Below are 24773 nucleotides of genomic sequence, written 5' to 3'. Positions count from 1 at the left end.
AGCATGGCATAAATCCCACAGGAACAGTTAAATATGGTGAACTTCATTCCCGGACAGGTGGAACTAACTTCATCTATCCTCTTAGGAGAAAGTGCAGTTTCTGGATTTGACATGAACATATGTGTCATCTCCATGGCAGCAGGGTGTGAGAACAGACAAGAAGCAGAGGGAGTTACACTCCACTCACCTAAACTGGACTGGCCATTGGCATTTGCCTACGATAAACTTCAACGATAATAAAAATAAAAAAAAGAGGGGATGACATTTTACAACGCGACGAAATGACAACTGTTGGGTTACAATAGAGTAATCAAACCCGTCATCTGCCTCTCAGCACCGACGTCTCCCTCCTTCATCTGACCTTTCACCCCTGCACTGGGAGGGGCCTCAGACGGTAGAGGCGTCCAGATCTTTGGGCCTGATGCGCACCACATGCTCCAGCTGGCCGGAGTCGGACACGTCGAAGGTGGTCTTGTACTTGGCCAGGATCTTCATGAGGGGCCGCAGCTTCAGCCACCACTGCTCTTTAGGGATCCTGTGACTGCAAACGAGAGGACAGTTCAGTACGGGCCGTGCACTACTTAATTGATCTGATTACACAAAGCAAAATTAGAATAATAAACGTTTCATGCAGGAGATTTACTGAAAACATATGATGAACCAATCAGCAGGAGGCTGGGTGAGTACATGACTTTATGACTGCTTTTAAATCTTTGAAAGGATTAATTTGGAACTTAACGTGTAAATGCTTTGCGCTAAAGAATTTATTAAAGTGTAAAACAAATGTACTAGCATTTAAAGGTTAAGGTTAATTCCTGCTACTGCATAGTCAAAATATTTGTGTGGAACAAACAGTTTTCAGTGTGCAGCAGAAAAATAATTGGAATGTTATTGCATGCATATTTCTTACTATGTGTGCAAAAGTGGTCAAGCACAGTGCTAGCCATGGTTACTTAGCTGTGACATTGCAAATAAAACTGATTATACCCCTTGAATGTGCAATATGAGAGAGGCATATTTCAGGTGTGAGTGAGAAAATGTGGTTAGATAAGTAGGTTTGGAGGAGAGGCGTGTCCTTCTGGAGGAGAGGCGTGTCCCTCTGCAGTTTTGCAAGCATACATAACTATGGAGAGCCAGGAATCTTACATGAAGTCTGTTTCGTCCTTCAACTGCACCACGGGCTGGAAGACCAGCGCACGTCTGCGCATGCCCAGCAGACAGCAAGACTCCTCTGTGTTGGCAAACACTCTCCCTGCACACACACACACACACACATATTTGATAAACATAGTGTGCAAATCAGTGAGCAATATATTGTAAACTTACACATTTGACAAAATGATTCCAGCGGTCTTCTACATGTGAGTGAAGGAAGAGTTAATGGAGTTAAAAAGAAAGACCCTCTAAAAAGACCCTGACTGAAACTGATGAATGAAGAATGAATGGTGGGCTACCTGGAGCACTGAGGAAGTCCCATAAAACTAACTGCAGTTTGACTTTAAATTATGTTCACATCATTTATTAAACACAGGATTGCACTAGTGTAATATCCGGGTCACTAACTTTAGTTTGAATGAACTATGTTTAATTATGGTTGTAGTATAACTACTGTAAAGTTAAACAGAAACTAAATTCCCATCCACCATGCCAGGTTGCCTCGCTCCCTCTCCCTCTCCGTCACCTTCTATATTATATTATGCTAAGGCATTAATACTGATACAGTGGCCATTTTGTTAATTGTTTATGTGCATTTATCTCTTTAGTCAAATTGATGCTTTCTAACCAAATGTTCTCTCTTATAGCGTGACCTTTGTCTACAAATGCTACTGGCTGTTAAAACATTGTTCCTCATCACCATACCCATTATGTACAAATACGCACATTAGGCAGCCCAGTTCTGCCCACTCACTTTGTCTCTTTCTTCCCCTCCTAGTCTAGACTGTCTCTGCTGTGGGATGCTGCTGTAGTCTCTCCACCTGATCTACTTGCAGAAACCCTCTGCCTACACCTATCCACCCCTACCACAGTCATGCATGAATTCTACCCCACTCACGATACATCTACATATTCTGTGCTAGCCTATAAGCCTTTTAATGTAAATACGTGACACCATCAACATAGTTTTCTGTTTCATCGTTCTACTTTCCTTGGTAATAGTAATCTACGAGCATACTGTATACCCACTAAGCTGTCCTACAATACTTGAATGCTCTCTCCCCACCTTATCCACTGTTCTGTTTGTATGTATCATGTATTTACCATCTTGTGTTTGTATGTATAGTGTACATTTTCTACTTATATGCTAGCATGCTTTACGTGTATGAATTCATCTGCCATGTTTCTGATTCTCTCCCCTCCCCTTCTTTCCCTTTCCTTTTATATCTCTACCTCTCTACCTGGCCGGCTCTAAGCAGATGGGCCCCCCCATATGAGCTGAGGTTCTGCTCAAGGTTAAGAGGACGTTTTTCTTTGCCCCTGTACCTTTGTGGTTGCTCCAAGGTGGGTTCAGGTCCAGGTTCAGAGACAATTTTATAGTTTTGGTACTTTATAAATCAAATTGAAATGAATTGAATAGTTATGTTTCATCACTTCAGTTAGTTTTATTTAGGGGACTGCAATTGAGCTATATGTTTACAAAACCAAGTAAAGCTGAAATGAATTACCTTCATCTGTCATCCAAAAGTATAGCAGTGTAAAAGCAAAGACAGAAAAAGTCCAACTTTAACAGTACAATCAACACTGTACACATCATTTGCACAATTAGTTGCAACATAGAACATGTCTGCCTGTTTTGCAAGCAGAGCTATGGGTTTAGGAACACACTTACAAAACAACGCATGCACACGCACACGCACATGCACACGCACACGCACACACACGGTAGTAAAGTACACATCACTTGTTTAAACTCAAATGTGTACCAATGTGAAAACAATACTGCACCACAACAGCACTCTCTCTAGACCACCTTGGTTTATGTCATGTCGTACGTTATTGTTTTGAGCTCTAGCGTGTTATTGAAAGAGTCCTCACTGTACCTTGCCTGTAGGTCTCCGTCAGCTTCTTGGTGATCCACTGCATGGCCTTGGCAGCTATCTTGGTCCCAAAGTTGCGGTCGAATGGAGATGGTGCACCTCCCTTTATTGAGGGGACAGAGGGGTCTGTGTTATTCACTGCTGGAATGTCCTTGTTGGTGCAGACAGTTTCATTGGCCTCAGTTAACCATGACCCACTACAGTGGCAGACTGTCCCACGCAATTAGACAGTGCTGAATGTCCAGCACATGAAAGGGCTTTGTACTTCTGCACACGAGGCTTTATCACTTGAGTAGACTGGTCTCATCCAGTCATTAAGCCACCAAGGACATGAATCACAAATTAAATTTGGTTTCAGGTGCTAGCCCACCATAGCCAAACTCCATCTCAACATAGCTCCATATACTGATGCTCCCTAACGCTGGAAGGTCTTTAATTCAAAGCACATGGCATGACCCTGCATGTGCACAGCATAATATTGAATGAAAAAAGGAGACACAATGTTTAAAACATTATATAAAGACAACAAAAATCAGAATTCAGATTTGTAATTCCAACAGGATTTCTTCTTCATTAAGTAAAGTGAGGCATGGATTTAACATAAGCATCCAGACAACTGGTGATGGGAATATCACTGCTGGTATATTTCACCTGGGTGTGTCTGTCTCTGTCTTGGAGCTTAGGGCGTAAGGTACAGTGGTAGGTACACACGGATGTGAAATACTAAACTACTGACACCTATTGGCTGAACTTTATTGAATAGTTATTGTTATTTGTGTGTGTGTGTGTGTGTGTGTTTGTGTGTGTGTGTATGCATAGTGCTTTAACCTGTTGCATGTGGCCAAGGACATTCTTCCTACAGTCAAACACTCCCTTCCCCTCCTCTGAGTAGAGCTGGTAGATGAAGTCAGTTGTGTAGTTGTCATTCGAATTTTCATTCCTGCAGAACAGCAACACATTCAATCCCACACTCTCGTTGACCTTTGCCCATGACCTTTATAATAAAACAAAAAGATTACCTCAGCACCAGTCCCCTCTGAATGCTGGTCTTCATTTTGTCAGTCAAGTGCTCTACATTTGCCTGAAACACCACCATTGTTCCATCAGAACATGACCAATAGAGGGCGCTGTTAAATTTTCTATATCATATCTGATTACAATTCCTTGACTGCTGATAGAATATTCAATTCTGTAAAAATTCTATATAAATTTGAGTATGTATGCAAGAGAGAGAGAGAGCGAGAGAGTGAGAGCAGTAGGTAGATAAACAACATTTCAGGCCCAAACGGTCCACTTCACCTGTAGGTCTCGGATGTCAAAAGGCTCCTCGTAGATGTAGGCAGCATCAGCACCCGCTGCCAGCCCCCCCACACTGGCCAGGTAACCACAGTAACCACCCATCGTCTCAATGATGAAGACGCGCCGCTTGGTGCCGCTGGCTGACTGCTTGATGCGGTCACATGTCTGCATACACATGTGCATATCCACATATCCACAAAACACCCACAGGACCATGCACACAGGCAAAGAAACACACGCATACACACGCATACACACACAGACACGCACACGCACACGCACACGCACACGCACACATGCACACACGCACACACACACACACACAGTGTTAGCCTCCTGACCTCCGGAATGCTTGGTGTTTCATAACAGTGATTACCCAACACTGGCTCCTTCTGTCTCTCTGCACGGCCAGGGAAAAGCTAACAATAGTTGCAAAAACACGAGACGGCTGCAAAAACAAGCAGACATATCGCTTCTACACTTTTGGATAAATTCTGGTATCTGGTATGTAGAGGCTGGTAGGCTGAATATCTGCTCATCCACACTAATACTGCCAACTAACACTACCCCTCTTGATTATCAATACCACATAAAGCCCTACATCCACTACGCATATTACTGGGACATTCTTACATTCTCAATCTTATCTTCAATTCTTAAGCAAACACAGACATTGCACACCATGACGGATATGATATATTTATATTATTAAATATTTAAGGTTTTTCAGCTATTCATGGCCATTGCAAGAGCTAGTGACGGCATTGGGCAATGCTCAGATAAATTGCCACTACACAACATGCCGTGCTGCACTCAGACACAACATTTAAACACAGAACTTTTAAATAACAAAAGAATAATCAACACAATCTCCAAGTACACAAGGCAACCCAAGCCAATATAACAGAAATCAAATGACAATAGTATTGTGCAAGCCAGGAGAGGCACTGGCGGCTTACCTCCACGATGGCATTGAGGGCAGTGTCGGCCCCGATACTAAGGTCGGTGCCCGGCACATTGTTACTTATGGTGGCAGGCAGCATACACATGGGGATGCAAAACTCCTCACACCTGGTGCGAGCGTCATAGAGCTGCAGCAAGCACTCTATAGCCTACAGCCAGAGCATGACACCAGCAAGGCACCCACCCACACACACACACACACACACAAACACACACACACTTCAGTTAGAGCAGCTGTGGTAGGCAGTGGTGGTGGAGAGGGGGGTGGTGTGTGTGGGTGGAGACAGAGAGCACCCGGAGTCCTGCTGCCCGCCCGCTGATGGCCATCATGGCTCCCCACGAGAGGGGGGTGGTGTGGGGTGGGGTGGGGGGCGGGAGATGGTAAAGGGGTAAATGGGGGGTATGGATGGTCTTCAGAGCTACACACACACACACATGCACACACACACACGCACACACACATCCTGTGTATGATTGAAATTGTGTGTGATTGCGTGAGGAACCTGTGGACTGTGAGCAGAGAGTGTGACACATTGGCAGCAGCCTGGCAGCGCACACAGCAGGCCCGATGCAGCTAGGTGGGAGTCTGGGTCACAGGGGGGGATCTGCAGGTTCAGTGTGACGTAGGCCTCTGCTTCCTGATTGATCTCTCTGGCAGTCGTTCCATAAACTTCTCCTAACTACTTTTGCCTCAAACAATGCTCTTGGTTATTGATTAGGGTTGTACGCACTTGCATTCACACAAGCCTTTTCCAAAACCTTCATTTAAAAAGAGCTAATTAAGTCATTTCTTCAGTGTGTTAACATTAGTTAGAGGTGAGAGGTTAGAATTGTGAAGCGTTTTAATGTCAGCACTGCTGCTGGCGTTAGTGAGCTTACAGTCTAAACACTGGCACAGCTGTCTGTGTAAGCTGACAGAACTGAGCACTTTTTGAGTCATTTGATGCAGAGCAAATTGAATTTATATCAGCAAATACTGCAATTACTACAAGTGTTTGCTAAAACCTACATTACTTCTGAAGGTGTGTGTTAGCATGTGTACTTATGGGGTTGGAAGGTTGATGAGGTGGGGGGGTGGTTGGAGAGGGGAAGGCTATTAGGCGGAGTAACATGGCAGGCACAGACACAGCCGACAGCATAGCATGCCTTCTCCATGTCATCAGCACACTTACCTGAGCTCCATTTGCAAGCTTTACCAGGCCTAGCCACTGCAGCTAATAAGGGTTCAGTGAAGCTCACCACTCACTGCTGTGGTTTAGTCGTTAGCTGAATAGCAATTAATAAAGTCTGTCAGCATCAGTCAGCATTTAAGTGATGCAGTGTTCAACTACTCTTTAGCTATATATCTGTTGGAAATTGGTGAGTGGCATATTTGGTGAATATTATAAGGACAAGTTAAATCAAATTTTTATTGTGATTAGAGTTGAGCTCCTCAGGTGAACCTCGTTGAGCCTATTCTGGTTGTGTTGGCTTTGGCTTGCTGTCATTGGCTGGCTGCTGGTAAAGAGGGGAGCTGAGAGGAGGGGGGGTGGCGTTTCTGCAGCAGCACCCCGCCTCTCTCGAGACGAAGCGATGAGATTGGCTGCTGGGTTAACAGACAGCCAGCCCGACTTACGTCAGTGATGGCATTCAGCGCAGTATCTGCGCCAATGCTGAACTCTGAGCCCGGCACATTGTTGGAGACTGTGGCGGGCACCATGACCATGGGCACACAGAACTCGTCATATATCCCACGGGCTGCTAACAATTCCAACAGTCCAAGGTAGGCCTGTGGGCATGGCAGAGCCGGGCATTTAGACTGGCGTTGCCAAGGATTAGGTGGGCGGTGGAGGCGGGCACGGGGGGGACTGGGGGTTTCTAGGAGAGAGGTGGGGAAGGACTGATGGGCTGAGGGGAGGAGCCAGAGGCTATCACGGCGGGCAGCGAGAGGACAGACAGGTACCACTCTGAGCACACACACACACACACACACACACACACACACAAGCACATATATATAGTATAGTATATATATACACACACACAGATGTATATGGATTAAATATTATACAAAGAGGGAACAAAAAATACAGACAAAGACAACAAAGACAAATGCATTCATTCGATCACTCACAAACGTGATGGACATTCTTAAACATGACACACACAATTAAAAACATACAGGTGAACTTCGACCACATTAATCTCTCATACACACACGCAGAGAAAAAGAGAGAATTGAGGATGAGCCTTTTACAGAAAAGCATGAAATGACTAAAGGTAAAGAAAAAAGCAGCTGAATTCATTTCTACATGTTTGTCAGTTTTCCTGGGGCTTCATAGAGTGAATAATGTTTCAATGGGGACTCTTTTGAATAATGCCTTTGGGGCGCTAGTGCAATCTATTCATGAGAGATTGACAATCACAGTCTCGAATTGGTATTGATGATGGTATTGTTGAAATAAAAGGGTCGGTTGTGGAGGCGTTTAACATCTTTCTAAATCTAAAAGTCGAAGGGGTACATAAAGACCAAAAACAGATTATCTCTTCACCAAATTAGTACATGAATGTGTACTGTAGTAATTTTGTCCAATCAAAGACATTACATCATACAGGGCATGGATAATGGTGTAGTTTATCTGAAGTATGAATGTGAATGAATTCATAAGGTGCAAGTAGAAGGAATAGACTAGAGTAAAAGGATGGGTCAGGTTAGTTAAACAGGCATTTCAATCAAAGTACAGTCCAGTCCAGTCCAGTAACAACAGGGATATAATATAATATACAGTATATGGTCTGTGGTCTTTACTTCTTAATGCACACACACACATTTGTCAAGTTCCAAGATTATGTTAACATATTTATCTCAGTATGGGAAACATAAGGAAAGACTTTTCGAATGGTAAACTAATTTAGACATGAATAAAATCATACCTCAAATCCACCAATGACAAGCAATGCATTGATGTTGTGGATCCGCATCTGTTCTGCAATTTTCTCTACGTGTTTAGCAGGAAGTGTTCTAAACAAAGACAGATAAATAGAATAGATAGAAAATGGACAGATAGATCAGGAGATATAATATATAGAATAGATTTTAAGCTGAAGACATACAACTGGTACGCTTCTATTTAAGGAAATGATCAGATGTCCAGACTGATATGGCCATAGTTGACATCATACTAAACATATTGACAGGGGCATGCGGTTGACAGTGTGATGAACGTGCAGCGGTGCATGTTAATCCATTCAGAGAACACACACTGAGTCCAGGCAGACTGGGACTGGGGGCAGACTCTTCACCTACCGCTTGGTTCCTAACAGAGACCCTCCCTGGCCCGTCCAGCCACCAACATCAGCCCACTTGATCTCTCTGATCTGATGGAGCACATGCACACACACACACACACACACACACACACACACACACACACACACACACACACACACACACACACACACACACACACACACACACACACACACACACACACACACACACACACACACACACACACACACACACACACACGCAGAAAGAAAGAGAGAGAGAGATACCAGTGTAACATTCAGTGAAACACCTTAACACAATAGCTGGTATGACAACTTATGTCATCCTCCTTTAACAACTGCCATAGGCTGTCACTAAGGCTGAGTGAGAAGTCGTGGAAATGGCTCCTCAGCTCATTGCATGACCACTAAGATCAGTTTTTCTAAAGGATTCCGCAGTTCTTTTTACACCGGAAGTGGGAGAGGAGTCGTACAGGAATTCACTTCAACAGACAGCAGCCCAGGATAGATTTGACTTTTCACTTAGACGCCACTCCAGCCTAGATTGGCATGGGACATGGTGAATGCTCGGCACATAATTGAATTCCTTGTTTATGTCCTTGCATTCCACAAACAGTGGTCTTGTGGTCCAGTCACCTTCTCCACACTAATCCTGTTAGGAAGAGCTGGCCTGACCTAATTAGAGGCACACACACAGACACACACACAGCTACAGGGCCACCCAGAGATCTCTGGCTTTCTAAGAAAAGCAGGGGCAATATTAGTACACTTCACCTACAAACACCCTATATAAATACACAGACCACACTTATGGTTCACATTTATTGAATGTATAACAACAAAGACAAAGCATACATGTTCCTGTTTCTGATGAGTAGTTGTGTCAGTTTTGTATGTATGCAGGTTACATGCAAAAGTGTTTTGCTATGGAAGGGGTCACATAGAGGATAAAGCACTAGACAGATATTGAGGGTAAAAGCAAGTTCATATGTGGAAATAAAAAGGATAGATGGGCTGCTCCTAAATCCTTATCAAGTGCTTATCCAGATTATATAGAGGCATGTTACATGATGGCTCACCAGTCGGAATAAAAAAGGTAAATGTCGCCCTCTGTTGGTCAAAACTCACACAGGAAGGTGAGAGCAGAGGAAGTGAGGTTAAGTAGTTTAGACTAATCTGGGTCTCCTAGCTGCCTGCTGCTGCTTAACCTCATCAACAGCCCGTGACCTGTCATGTGACCTGCAAAACTCATGGGGCATGGGCAGAGGCGGAGATCCCATTTCATTGCAAGATTTCAGAGAGTAATTCCGGGGGGGGGGGGGGGGACATGAAAAAAATTGCTGTCACGAGAGCTAGCATAATTTAGCTGCTAAATATCGAATTCTCTAATAACAGTGACAAACAGAAATTCAACGTCAGTTTTAAAGTCTCTAAACGGCAATACATGTCCTAACACACAATATCTACTCACAGACAAATAATGTTGAAAGTTCAAACGCAAACCAAGGCTCTTCAAGGAGGAATTCAGCTGCATGCAAATTAACGTCTTCTCTAGTGCCCTGCGCAGCCGTGTGGAGTCCATGAGCCGTCCATTGAGTTAAAACTAATAAAATCAGGTCAAGTTACCGTGATAATCTAAAGAAGTCCATTCGTATGAAATGAGGTGGTCCAACCAATATATATAGCACTCGTTGTCTCACAACATCTCACTTATGGTGTGATAAACTGACTTTCATTAATCCAGCCTGCTGATTTTTGCTTAGCCTCCTACCTTGATCTAATTCTTTTTATTCAGACTTTACATAACTTTCATGACCAAAAATATAAATTGGCCAGCGATTTAATTCGTTTTTTTGTTCATAAATTAATGTAGGATGGTCGGAGCAAAGCCTCATGGGAAATGCCTTTATCCAGTGCACGTAGGGAAATTACTGACCGGCTGTCAGAGAGAGAGAGCAGGTGAGAGAGAGCAGGTGAAGCGGACCTGATGGAAACAATGAATGTAGACATATTCTCGAATTTATTATTGTTAAATTTGTTTAAATCCCAGGAAATCTGTAGAATCAATAGCACACTGGGTTAAACGCTGGTTACCGCGCTGGCGACCGGGGTTCACATCCTGACTTTTTTTTTTTTTTTTTCAATTTTGTTGGGGGGGGGGGGGGGGGGGGGGACAACATTACACTAGAAGTTAATACACTTTGCAGTAGCTTTCTGGTAGTTCAATGACTTTTTTGTGCAGTTAAGTAACAATCTTTAGTTTTTGTTTGACCATTACTTCTCTATTGTAATTGAACCCCTTTGACCAGCCCAACCCCTTATTGCCTTCATCCTGATGCTGTAAGGCCACACCTAGAGTCCAACCTGCTCTTCTAAACAGGTGCAAGTTGAAGACTGTTCTAGTTGTTAAGATTGAAGTCAGATGTGACACAACTGTCAAATAAGCCACACATTTACAATTATAGAGCAGTGCTCAAGCCAAATGCTCTTAAAAAGGTGCCAGTCAAACGTTCTTCTCTTTACTGTTTGAGTTGTAATTTTAAAAAAAAATTCAGATTTATTTGTAACAAAAATATAACAATCCTTGCAGTTTTGTCCTTGTGTAAAGCCCACATGGGACTGTTTTGTTTTGGACAGGTTTAGGTCTCAGGGGTTTTCCAGGAAGCTGGATTGTGAAAATATTTGTCAGTAGTTTTGAATGTTTTGAATCTGAATTGAAGACTAAACTTGGTCACAATAGCACACTTGAGATGGCAAGAGTTCTCGAAGGTTACCTGTCCCTTGTAGAAGCCTTCAAACCCATCGTTGACGGCAAACATCTTGTGTCCCTCGGATATGCCCACCCTGACCGCTGAGCGCACGGCTGCGTTCATGCCCGCTGCTGGGGCGCCCACGTTCAACACTGCCACATTGAAGTTGCTCTGCCAAGGAAGAGAGAGAGAGATGAGGCCCAGCACCAGATACCAGATATCACTCTCTCAGGTTCAGTTATGCAACGCACTCACAGTAGCACGTTCTGAGCCTACTGGTTTCCAATATTAATGTTGGTCTTGTGTTATTATTCTGAATCCTATCAAACAGGCGGTCATGAGAGATCACAGCAGGGGAGCATCTGCACTGGAAACTAATCAGGATGTAGCTAAAACGCTTTCAAAGTAAAAGTATGTCATTTTAAATTCCTTTACGTCTATGTGACAGACCTTTAATGGAGTTCTTTGCTCGATTATGCTGGATCATACTCTATGCTACATAATTCTACCTTCAGAGATAATGTGACGTACGTGTGATTAAGAGTGCTGCTTCACAAATGCCCAGCACAATTACACTGAGTGCTGTTCTATAACCTGAAGTGCAGGTCTCTACAGTACAACCCAAACAGAGTGTGTATAAATGTACCAGTGGTAATTAGAGTTTAAATAAAGTACGGTCTGAAGGCCAGAATGGCGAGCTGAAGCCATTTCTGGTGGTGTGAGGGTCAATTACAAGGAAAGAATTCACAGCAAAGCTACTATACTCACACACATGCACACAACACACAAACACACACACACACACACACACACACACACGCACACACACACGCACACACACCGACACACACACCGACACACACACACGCACACACACACACACACACACACACACACACACACACACACACACACACACACACACACACACACATGGTTACAACACTACAAAGCAAACGGACCCATGTAGTGTCAGAGGGGACAGATAGTAAAAGTTTGGCCGACTGTACTGTTTATGCAAACCAAGGGTCAGGAAAAGAACAACAATGGCAGCAGACACTCACAACGGGCAGCTCAGATTCTGGTTTACGATGAGCCAGCAGTTTGTACGTCTTCAGGTTGTTCTCAAAACTCCTGAGAGTGAAAAGAGGGAGGGAGGAGTCATACACGTATGGAACACTTGTGTATAGGTCACACAGTACCTCTGTTATGGTAGCATTCAGGCTAAACGTCAATTCACATCAAAGGTGACCTTCATGAAACAAGCTATCACATGAATCTCAGTTAAACATACCATCTCAGTGATATAAAAAACTGAAATGAATATGAAAATATATGGTATATCTTTTTCCTCTATGAATAGACTGTTGGTTTAAAGACGAAAAGACGTGTTACCTGCCACGCAGTTTGACGGCCTCTTCAAATCTCTTTTCATCCATAGCCTTCTGCACCTCCTGGGTCTGTGAGGAGGAGATCAAGAAGTCAATCTTCATAGTTTTCATTAGACTCAAGGTAACAACACCTCGACTATATTACACTTATTCAGGCAATCTCATAAGCTATTAAATAGTATTGTGGTATTTTATACAATATTATAGTATTATGTTTCAAGAGTGTTCAACCGAATGGAAGGCTCTAACTGCAGTTTAACCATGTTCATCAAATGTCAGTACTATGTGTGGCACAAATAACCATGTAAAAAGATCCAAGGGACAACATAGCAGTTCCTCTTAAATATTGTTCAATTTCATCTGGGATCAGGTTAAGCCCCTTCAATCGAATGGAACTTTCATTTAAATAAACCTCAATATGATGTTTTTCGGATTCAACGGTTTACCCAAATAGTTTTCTATTCCATTTGAGCTTTCCACTAAATTAGTAAAGGAAAACTAGGGTGCATGCATATGGAGGACCAAACCTGCCATATTTACAAATTAATGAATAAATAAATAAATGTCCACATCCATGCATTTAGACAGAAATAAATGTATTAATTAATGCACAATTGTCAATCAATAGTTACTTATAATTGACATGTATGTATGTATTTATTTATTCATTCATATATTTTTTCATTTATTCATTCATTCATTCATTCATTCATTCATTCATTCATTCATTCATTCCTTCATTCATTCATTCATTTATTTATTCATTCATTCGTTGTTCCCAATATGATAATGAGAGGAGGCCAGTAGGCGTGGAAACTGACGTGGAAACTGACGTTCAGACATTTTGCAATCAATCCAGAGCCTTGATGATACTGATTTAATGCTATAGCTTTGTATCAGATCGCCAGGTTATTGCTCTCAGGTTGTGCTTTATGCATACCATGGGATACTCAGGAGTAGGCTTCCCATTCACAAAATGATACAAAGATTTAAATATATAAAGTTCATAATGGCCTTTTGGGACGTTTTGTTCAACATTGATGCAGTGTGTTAAGCTCCTGGCAACTAGCTGGTGTTTGCTATCGCTAGTAGCTAGGATAGCTCAATTTTTCAAACAGTTACATTAGCATTTTGACGGTAACATTAACATTTTGATTTTAACATTAACACATTTGTTGGAGAGACTAGTTATGTACTTCTGATGGCTATAATACTAGTTGCCATGAACCATAACTGTTAGGGGATGTTCTCTCAACTAGTTAGTCATCATAACTAGCGATAGATAGCTAGCTAACTGCAAGCAGCTTCATTTATTTTGGAGAAGACATATGTGTATTTTCTGATGTATTGAGTTGGGAGTGGGGTCTCCCACACTGCTTAATTCACAGCTGGCAACTTTCCCCCTAAGTTTTGGGCTTTGGAAATGCGAACAAAAGCAACGTGTCCCTCTAATCTCTCAGGGTAGCCTACCTTGTGTCAGATCTACAAGTCCCGTAGGCACTCTGGGGACGGCCCAGTGTTCCGAAAGGCCAATATTCCGAAATCTCAATATTGTGGGGGAAAAAGTCCCCCTGGCATACTTTAGAACTAGATTAACTGGCACAAAACACACACAGCTTTTAATTTGCGCAGCGGAGACACTAATCGGGCTATTACTTTTCCTAGGCAATATTTGTTAACTTAGCCTTCTATGGTTTTGAATATGGGGTACCATTCCTGCGAAGGAAATCACCGTTATTGTAAACAGTGCGTGGGGCTGGCAAAATGCTCAGTATCGTGCCAAATGCTCAAAATGATCGTTTTTGGAGGATCATTTTTGTGCATCTGGCAACACTGGGAGGGCAGTCGATTTAAGACAGTTCTCTCTAGTCAGAGCTCGCGCAAGAGGGTAGAACATAAGGGAGATACCCTTTCCAAAACTTGTAAGGGCGTAAAAACGAGTTTGTGAAAGACCCATAAACACAAATATCCGATGACGCAAAATCCCGGACAATTTTGGAATCCCAAAATTTTTTAGGTCTCGGAATGTCTGGGTAAAAGAGGACGTCTGGCCACAACCTGAGAGCAATCACCTGTCGATCTCATACGAAACCATATCGTTACATCAGTATCATGAAGGCTCTGGACAGTTTCCACGCCTACTGGCCTCCTCTCATTATCATATTGGGAACAACGAATGAATGAATAAATAAATGAATAAATGAATGAATGAATGAATGAATGAATAAATAAATGAATAAATTAGTGCTGTCAAACGATTAAAATATTTAATCGCGATTAATCACATTTTTGTCATAGTTAACTCAAAATTAATCGCGATTAAATGAATCGCGATCGCACATTTTTATCTATTCTAAATGTCCCTTCAATATTTTTTTTCCATCATTTTCATTTTATTTGAATGCTCTTATCAACATAGAAAAGTGGATTGGCTTGCTTTAAGCAATGTTTTATTTTATTGAAAAACAACATTGCCAAACAGAGCGGTACAAAATAAAATTATAAAGTGCACATTTAAGATAAACAAGGACTCAGCCTATAGTGCAGTTAAACCATGGCTTAATATATATATATTTTTCAAGTTTGCTGTGAACGTAGAAGTCAGGCCTCTTATTTCAAAAACAATGAATCATAACAGTTAGGTTACCAATAAAAGGTAAGCCAACTACTTCTGTGCTTTCAGCCAGCTGCCTGTTGACATTTTCAGACAACAGTGAAGCTCGCTTCTTTTGCACAACACAACTTTTAGAAGGTAAACTTTCTATTCAGAGGCTTTTTATCATCCATTTCGCCGTATCGCGCTCACCATTCACTCATACGTGACGTTAGCCTACTACACAGTTTGGGAGGGCAAAAAGAACGTTAATCTTTTTTTTTTTACAACGCGTTAATTGCACGATAAAAAAATTAACGGCGTTAAAATGGGTTTGCGTTAACACCGTTAATGACGCGTTAAACTGACAGCACTAGAATAAATAAATGAATGAATGAATGAATGAATACATGAATTAATGAATGAATGAATAAATAAATAAATAAATACATGAAAGAATGAATGAATAAATAAATGAATGAATGAATAAATATATGAATGAATAAATAAATAAATACATACATACATAAATGTAATTATAAGTAACTTTGATTAACAATTGTGCATTAATTAAAACATTTATCCATTTATTTCTGTCTAAATGCATGGATGTGGACATTTATTTATTTATTTATTCATTCATTTGTAAATATGGCAGGTTTGGTCCTCCATACATGCAAACATAACTAGTGCCTAGCCTAGAGTATGGGTTCTAAACCCTGATGATGGAGCTTGTTGTACTGCATGTGTTCCACCTTAACCTGCTCCAAGCTCATCTAATGTTAGTCTAATTATAAGCAGCTGAATGGCTAAACCAGGTGCCAACTAATCAAGGCCACCATTTATGTCAGTCAGGTATGCACAGCAGAGCCAGAAGGAAGCAGAGGAGTGGGGAAATCAGACAGATTTCAGGGGGCCTTCAAAGTCTGCCTCATTCATCTCAGCAGGGGTCTCTCTACAGCTCTAGTGGGCGATGACTTGATCGTTTGAGGCAACGTCGAGCACACAAAGAGCAGAGTGGGAGAAGGAGACATGCAGGTCTTAGAGAGACACAGAGAGGCTTTGTGTGGCCATGTTGGAGGAAGATTGCATCACTGCAGTGCCACTGTAATTGGACATGCCCACAATAAACCTTTCACATCTGATTAACTTGTTGGGTTTTAGATTATGTGTGTGTGTTGGGTGTGTAGATGATGAATTTATATATGTATCTCCACACACACACACACACACACACACACACACACACACACGCACACACACACACACGCGCACACACACACACACACACACACACACACACACACACACACACACACACACACACACACACACACACACACACACTCACACACACACACACACACACACACACTAACACACACACACACACACGCACACACAGACACAGACACACACACACAGACACACACACACACAGACACACACACGAAAACACAGACACACTTCTCTTTCTAGTCATGCTGAGTATTGAGATCATTTGGCAGTGCTCCAGCCCCTACCATCTGCACACACTCCATGAGAGGCAGGCGCACAGATTGGTTCCCACACAGAGACACCACATAGGCGGGCGTGTTCGCTGTGGTCTCCAGTAGAGCCAGGACGGCCTCCACTCCCATACGACTGGCCTGAGAGAGTTGAGTACACAAGAGAGGAGACAGAGAAAGGAGACACACAAAGGTGAATACAGCACCTAACAATATATATATATATATATATATATATATATATATATATATATATATATATATATATATATATGTATATGTATATTTAAATATACACAGCATACAGTATATATACAGCATATAACACGATTCACAAACACTGTGGAGAATCAAATATATTTACATAGCCTACAACACACACACTTTCCAAAGGGATATTTTTAGTTTCAAATGCACTTCCCAATCCCACTCCCCATCTCTCGTTCCACTAATTTCCTGTGTCAGTTCACCGAATGAAGTAAAAAGCCCCAATAATAAACCAAAATAAACCCTAAAAATAGATCTCTCACCCTCATCTCTGAGAGATGGTCAAAACACAAAAAAAGATTACTAAAAGCAGGAGTGGAAAAAAACAGCCACTCTTCCTCAGGCTAGACATGTTTTGAGGACACAGAATGTGTCCACCGCCACTCTTGTGTCCTCTGCTCCCAGAGCTGCTGTGTCAGTCTCCACGTGACTCCCAGCAGCCAAATCCACTAACGGGCTTATCCTAGACCTCTGTCAGTTTCCTTCCTCTCATGTCTATGAGAACATGGCTGGGCAGGGCAGGGCAGGGCAGGGCAGCGCTCCTCTCCCCTCCTCTCCCCTCACTCTAGGCCAATGTGAGCCACTCACCAGGATCCGGTCAAAGGCCGATGGTGTGCCACCCCGCTGGACGTGACCCAAGATGGTCACACGTGTGTCAAAGCCCAAGCAACGAACCACCAGCTGGGAGAAGCAGAGAGAGAGACCATTGTTAGGGGTGGGGACTATCCCTTGCCTGATTTAGACATAAAGTCAAAAACATTTCCACAGGCTTTTGATGGGGGGCAATAAACATGTTAACACCAGGGAAATATTCCACAGCACTGTAATCTGCACTGTAAATACCACACTGTGCTACTGAACAAACTCCTGCAGCTAACTACACACAATGGCAAATGAGTGCATTTGCAGTTTGTTTTTTCCATCACAAGACAAGATATCTTATAAATGTGCCAAGTTCAGCAGAGATGGGTATGCTGGGGAATATTTCCAAAGTACCTTCAACACTTTAAATGATAATATACTATATCTATTTTGCCTCTCCACAGCACTGTAATCTGCACTGTAAATACCAAACTGTGCTACTGAACAAACTCCTGCAGCTAACTACACACAATGACAAATGAGTGCATTTGCAGTTTGTTTTTTCCATCACAAGACAAGATGTCTTATAAATGTGCCAAGTACAGCAGAGATGGGTATGCTGGGGAATATTTCCAAAGTACCTTCAAAACTTTAAATGAGAATATACTATATCTATTCTGCCTCGCAAACGCATACTAACCGTACAGTATATGTTAAAAATAAGTTGTCAAAACCATTTACAATGTTTACACTACAGATACAAAATGCTTTTATGCTTTTCATGAAGGGAAAGCATGCATGCAGTTGAAAGGCTCAGGGAGAAAGTGCAGGCTTCATGCTAAACATAACCGTCTTCAGTGCGGTTAGTGAGCTCCATAACAGTCCAGTGTTTTTAGTCATTTGGAGTATAAACACAGTTTTCAGAACAATTACATTTACAAAACTAAATGATGTGAGGCCAAATAAACAGAAACTGAATTAGGTACAAAGCAGTTACTGGAACAACTCCTGTAGGACCTATGCTATTTCACTACACAGATGATTAAACATCTTTGTTTTTGCACCATATTTATCACTATGTTGTACCATATATACTATTCAAATACAGTACTGTGCAAAAGTTTTAGGCAGGTGTGAAAAAATGCTGTAAACTAAGAATGCTTTCAAAAATGGAAGTGTTAACAGTTTATTTTCATCAATTCTTCATAAATTAACAAAATGCAGTGAAGGAACAGAAGAAAATTCTAAATTAAATCAATATTTGGTGTGACCACCCTTTGCCTTCAAAATAGCATAAATTCTTCCAGATACACTTGCGCAGTTTTTGAAGGAACACGGCTGGTAAATTGTTCCAAACATCTTAGAGAACTAACCACAGATCTTCTGTGGATGTAGGCTTCCTAAAATTCTTCTGTCTCTTCATGTAAACCCAGAAAGACTCGATGATGTAGAGATTAGGGCTCTGTGGGGGTCATACCATCACTTGCAGGACTTTCTGTTCTTCTTTAAGCTGAAGATAGTTGTTAATGACATTGGCTGTATGTTTGGGGTTATGTTCCTGCTGCAGAATACATTTGGTGCCAATCATACGCCTCCCTGATGGTATTGCATGATGGATTAGTATCTGCCTGTATTTCTCAGCATTGAGGACACCATTCATCCTGACCAAATCTCCAACTCTACTTGCAGAAATGCAGCCCCAAACTGGAAAGGAACCTCTACCATGCTTCACTGTTGCCTGCAGACTCTCATTATTGTACCTCTCTCCAGCCTCCAGCGAACAAACTGCCTTCTTCTACAGCCAAATATTTCTAATTTTGACTCATCAGTCCAGAGCACCTTCTGCCATGTTTCTGCACCCTAGTTTCTATGTTTACGTGCTTAGTTCAGTCACTTGGCCTTGTTTCCTTGTCGGGGTAGAGCTTTTTGGCTGCAACTCTTCCATGAAGACCACTTCTGGCCAGACTTCCCCGGACAGTAAATGTCTGTACCTGGGTACCACTAGTTTCTGCCAGTTCTGAGCTGATGCCACTGCTTGAAACCTTCCGATTTCAAAGGTAAATAAGCTTGATGTGTTTTTCATCAGCTGCATTAAGTTTCCTTGGCTGACCACTGCGTCTACGATCCTCAACGTCTTCTTCAAAAGAGTTGGAACTGCACATTTTGAAACCCCTGTCTGCTTTGAAATCTTTGTCTGGGAGAGACCCTGCTGATGCAGTATAACTACGTTGTGTCTTGTTGCTGTGCTCAGTCTTACCATGTAAATGGATAAAAAATAAACATTTATTGTTTACATTTTTCAAAGCATTCTTAGTTCATAGCATTTTTTCACACCTGCCTAAAACTTTTGCACAGTACTGTATGTCTGTAATATCCTACATATACAGTAGATCAAACAAGTGCACGTTGAAAGTCAATGTTAAAAAACATCAAACCAGTCACAAGCTACGCTGGGAAATAGTGCCAACACACTCCATTGATACCGCATGACAAAGGCAGTAGACAGCAAGCAGTTAGAGTGCAAGATACACATTAAAGAAAATAGGAGGGGGTTCAGCAAGGCCACCTTACCCCAGCTTTCCATACAGGGGGCAGACGGTTAGAGAGGGAAGCCACACAGAGGTCAAAGCTAAGAGTCAGCTTAAAGGCCAGTGCAGGAGCAGGACAGCACGGCCTGGAGCCTACTTACATCCTTTACATAGCCCGCCGTTATGGGCTTGTTCTTGAAATCAATGGCTCCCTCGGCTATAATTATGATATTCAGTCTTTTCATGCCTGCTCGGTTCTAAGGGAGTAGGGGTGGGGGGAGGTTGAAAAACACGTTACCTACAACAGACAGTGACAGGAGTTGGCGGGATGGGAGTTGAAAAGCTGGAGACAAGGCCCTTTGTATGAGTAGTCTGGTTTTAACAAATCTGCCTCCCTTAGACTGTCTGTCCGTAGTTCTCTGGCCAAGACACCTACACCTTGGCTGTGATTCCCTAACACTTGTTGGGCTGTCTCCGTGCCGTTCGCTTCCCACCCCGGCAACATGTTCAGATACTCACATCCTTGACAATGCTAGAGGTTATAGGCTTTCCATGTCTGTCCAGGGCTCCCTCTGCCACTATAATAATGTTCAACCTGGATCCTCGGGATCGGGTCTGAGACAGTTAAGACAGTGGTTATACAGCCAGAACATACACACAGGGTGCTTTAAGGATTAAAAAAAGGATTTGGAGCGCTTTGAAGCTAAGTGTAGCTTAATCCAAGATAATAAGATGAAATTGAATGGACTGTATAATTGCAACATCTCTTTTTGATATCTCTTTCACTGTAGCATGGCCTTGAACATTACCTTAGTTCAAAATAAAACAGCGTTCATTGTTTGTTGTATTATCTATAATGTACAATAATGATATATAATCCAATATTCTAATATTCAGCATATTATAATATATTATATAAAACTAAATCTTAATAAACTTACCCACATGTAACCAAGACTCCCTAGACTGAAAAAGTGTTAATACTAATTTCAATGATAATTTGAAGTAGTGCATACTGTCCTTACGTATCCTGGTGAAGTTAAGAATAATAGTTGTGTCATGAGATCGTTACTCATGGCTGCACTTCCACGTGGCATACTTGACATACTTGTCGTTCTATGATATTGTAATACATAGGTCAGCAGTAGTACAGTAGAACTTAGATGAGTGTGGTGATCTGAGTTAGGTCTGGTTACCGCGGAGAGCTTCTGACACATCTTGTCCTCCCAGCCATCCTCTGGAGGCATCTCAGGAATCAGCACCCAGTCTGCTCCACAGGCAAGGGCACTCACCAGAGCCAGGTAGCTACACACACACACACACACACACACACACACACACACACACACACACACACACACACACAGACAGACAGACAGACAGACAGACAGACAGACAGACAGACAGACAGACAGACACACAGACACACAGACACACAGACACACACACACACACACACACACACACACACACACACACACACACACACACCAGACATTCATCACAATGATAACACATGTATCTGGGCCAGAGCTGCCTAGTCCATATCTATGGGGCCATGTCCAGTCTGCCGGTCAGTTTTGGGGAAAAAAATCACTTCAGAACAGAACAATAACCCTTCTGCTGCACTTATTAAACGGTAACTTGGTGAAACCATAAAATAAAAATTGAATTTAAATGATTTTATTGCAGTTTCCTGGCTTCCATTGAAAAAAAAAATGTTCTTCATGCTATTAAAACTTTCAGGTGTTGCATAGCAACATATTACTTCAGTTACAACTCATTTTAGTTACGATAAGGAAACTGACTACTTGTGAAATTATATATATATTTATATATTACATAATACATAACAGTCATTCATTTTTTTCAGCGGTCATTATCAATTAATATCAGACCTCTGAACATTGGGATGGCCAATTCAATTCAATGGTTCATTCTCAGCATTCTGAGGAGCCATATAATAAACAAAGATAAACCACAATGATAAACACACTGCCAGTGAGCACGCCAAGAGCTGCCATATCAATAAATAAATCACAAACAAATGAACCACATCACTACGCACAAATTGGCAATGAAAACAAATCAATAGTATCCATCACACATATCCGTAATCAACATATCTGAAAAGACAGACACAACAAAGCTAAAAGCATCAGAGCAACAGCAGCAACCAGTGCTTATGTTTCTTACCCACAATGCCTCCCCATGACCTCAAGCACGAAGGTCCTCTGGTGGCTGAAAGAACATGTGAATATGAGTTATATCAGAGTTAAACAAGCATTATAGCAAGCAATAACAATGGATCGGTTTACAGTCAGATACACACCTCTGAGCAGTAGTCATGATTGCGTCTACAACTTCAATGATTCGGTGGAGGGCGGAGTCAGTTCCGATTGTCATGTCAGTTCCACAGAAGTCATTGTCAATGGAGCCCACCATCCCCACGATGTGCAGGGCAGAGTACCTTTGGGCAGCTTCCTCATCGATCAGGCCTGAGAGGAGAGAGCCAGAGGATGTTTACATCTTTACATTGGGTACAACAGGGCCCAGGTGAGAACAATAAAAACACGTCTATAAGCACCATGTCTGAGAGTATGCCGCTTTTACCAATGGTAGTCTACTAAAAAATATATTTTGTCATATCATGTCAAACAATGCAAAGAAAGAAACCATACACATTTTAAGGCAAAGTCTCCAATCACATTTTTCTGTAAATGTATAAAACATTCTGAATTCCAAGGGGAAAGTAAATAAGTAGTCATTATGTGTTAAAGTACATGTAATGCACACGTGTCTAGGGTGTATACTGTACATTTCACAATCTTTTTCCCTGTCCACTCTCTTCTTCCTGCCAAGTCTCTTATTTCTTCAGCTTTCAATTCATCATTTTTTCTCTCTGTCCTTTTGCACACCTTCTGTCCTTCACTCCCTCTCTCATCCTACAGTGGACCCCACTAAAAGTAGCTCTGTCTTAGGGTCGAGCTAATGGGGATCCTTCTAAATAAACAAGTAAACAAACAGTCTCATCTTCTCTCCTGCACACCTTTCTCCACCAGCTCAGCCAGCAGCCCACTCCACTCCTCTCTGAAGAGGTTGGCCCCGGTCAGGCTGCCATCTCCTCCAATCACACACAGGTTGGTGATACCATGCTGGACCAGGTTGTGAGCTGCCTTCAGGCGCCCATCGCGTGCCCGGAACTCTTTGCAGCGGGCACTGCCAATGACTGTGCCACCCTAAAAATAACAGGATCATATTCCAGTAAAATGGTCTGAATATCAAGATATGGTCAGAGAAGGCAACTCACTAAGTCATTATCAATATATTTTTCATTCACGCATTTCAAGGCAAAACCACTGTTGCCACAATAAAAGAGCCTTCATAACAGCACAGTGGACAAAACACACAGCGTGCTTACATTACAGAGCTCTTTTCCACAGTTAAACTAGACCTTTTAACATGAAACGTTTCAGACTATATTCATTCCGTTCTCTTATACCTGGCAACAGCTTTTCTAATTACAATTCTTTAATCTTTGCTCATCACCTCACAAAGCAGGTGGCTTTATGAACATTCCATGCTTGAAGCACTCACCACTTGAAGCATACTGGAGACACTCTCCCACGAGGCCTCTTTGATGTTCTCTCCACCGTCCACCATACCCTGATAGCCCTGGAAGCAGAAACACAGAGGGAATTGATGGACACTTCCAGAACCGACTGGGGTGAGGACTGCGTGCTTACAGCTATGTTGACAAGAAAGATCACGTTGTTGTAACCACAAAATCAAATGTTGATGACACTACAACACGTCTAGCTGGTAAACCCCTTAAAAGATCTGTGCATTCAATGAATGCTATTCTAAATTGAACAAGATGGCTGTATATTAACTGGCCAGAGGGATGGAACCATCTGCACAAAAGGGAAAGGTGGGCGAATGGCTTATGATATCTCCAGGCCAATGCCAATCACAGAACTGCAGCTTCTAAATAAGGACTGTATGCAAAGGATGCTGGATCTGCCCCTGTTGTGTTTGCATGACAAGCAGATGGCTTCCTCTGGAGGGTCTTCATGTCTTGCTTAACATTTCCAGAGGCCTTATTCTTGCATGTGAAGTTAGCTTCAACTTAAACTGCATATAGTGTGTGGCACTGCTTTCTGTATAAACCCACTTTATGATGCCCATATTCCATGAGTCAGGCTATGTTATTTTATGTTGTATTTGCCGAGACAAATGATTGAGGCTCAACTCACCTCATGGATGAAATAGACTTTTGCTCCAACATAGATTCCCATGCGAACAACAGCCCTCACGGCTGCATTCATACCTGTTCAAGCAAGAGAAAGATGCACAGCAATCAGTTAATTTCAAGTATTTGACATAGCCAAAGGCTATTAATGCAGAACGGGTGAAATGGTAATGACATAAACATTCAAACTTGAGAAAGTGGAAGTGTTACACTGTGATGAGAAACAGCACTGCAAGCTGGTTTTGCTTTCTGAACAACACGCATCCTCCACATACTTGCTGTACTTCCATAGATACATAGATAGATACTGGCTTTGTTTTCTCAAAGGGTCTCTA

At 42.1% G+C, this 24773-nt stretch overlaps 1 protein-coding gene across 3 annotated transcripts; it reads right to left on the bottom strand.

Moving 5' to 3' along the window:
- Positions 1-24516, bottom strand: pfkpa (phosphofructokinase, platelet a; the record flags this gene model as incomplete). Of its 3 annotated transcripts, XM_080854671.1 has the most annotated exons (22): positions 1-541; positions 1147-1252; positions 3039-3138; positions 3864-3975; positions 4055-4116; positions 4335-4499; positions 5294-5446; positions 6913-7065; positions 8211-8298; positions 8584-8654; positions 11342-11488; positions 12382-12451; positions 12713-12777; positions 16825-16950; positions 17665-17757; positions 20348-20443; positions 21383-21491; positions 22383-22427; positions 22519-22684; positions 23236-23425; positions 23784-23861; positions 24443-24514. In XM_080854671.1, 22 exons carry the CDS (start codon positions 24512-24514, stop codon positions 388-390), a joined length of 2421 nt encoding a protein of 806 aa, XP_080710797.1. In that variant the 3' UTR covers positions 1-387. The 3 variants fall into 3 exon arrangements, with proteins under 3 accessions (XP_080710797.1, XP_080710796.1, XP_080710795.1); XM_080854670.1 differs by lacking the exon at positions 6913-7065 and having other exon boundaries at positions 24443-24516; XM_080854669.1 differs by lacking the exons at positions 5294-5446; positions 6913-7065.
- Between the last annotated feature and the right edge of the window lie 257 nt (positions 24517-24773).

Source organism: Sprattus sprattus, assembly GCF_963457725.1.
Source record: "Sprattus sprattus genome assembly, chromosome: 17".
In the NCBI taxonomy this organism is placed as follows: domain Eukaryota; kingdom Metazoa; phylum Chordata; class Actinopteri; order Clupeiformes; family Clupeidae; genus Sprattus; species Sprattus sprattus.
The sequence above is the reverse complement of the archived record's forward strand: the minus strand, read 5'-3'. Positions and strand labels throughout refer to the sequence as shown.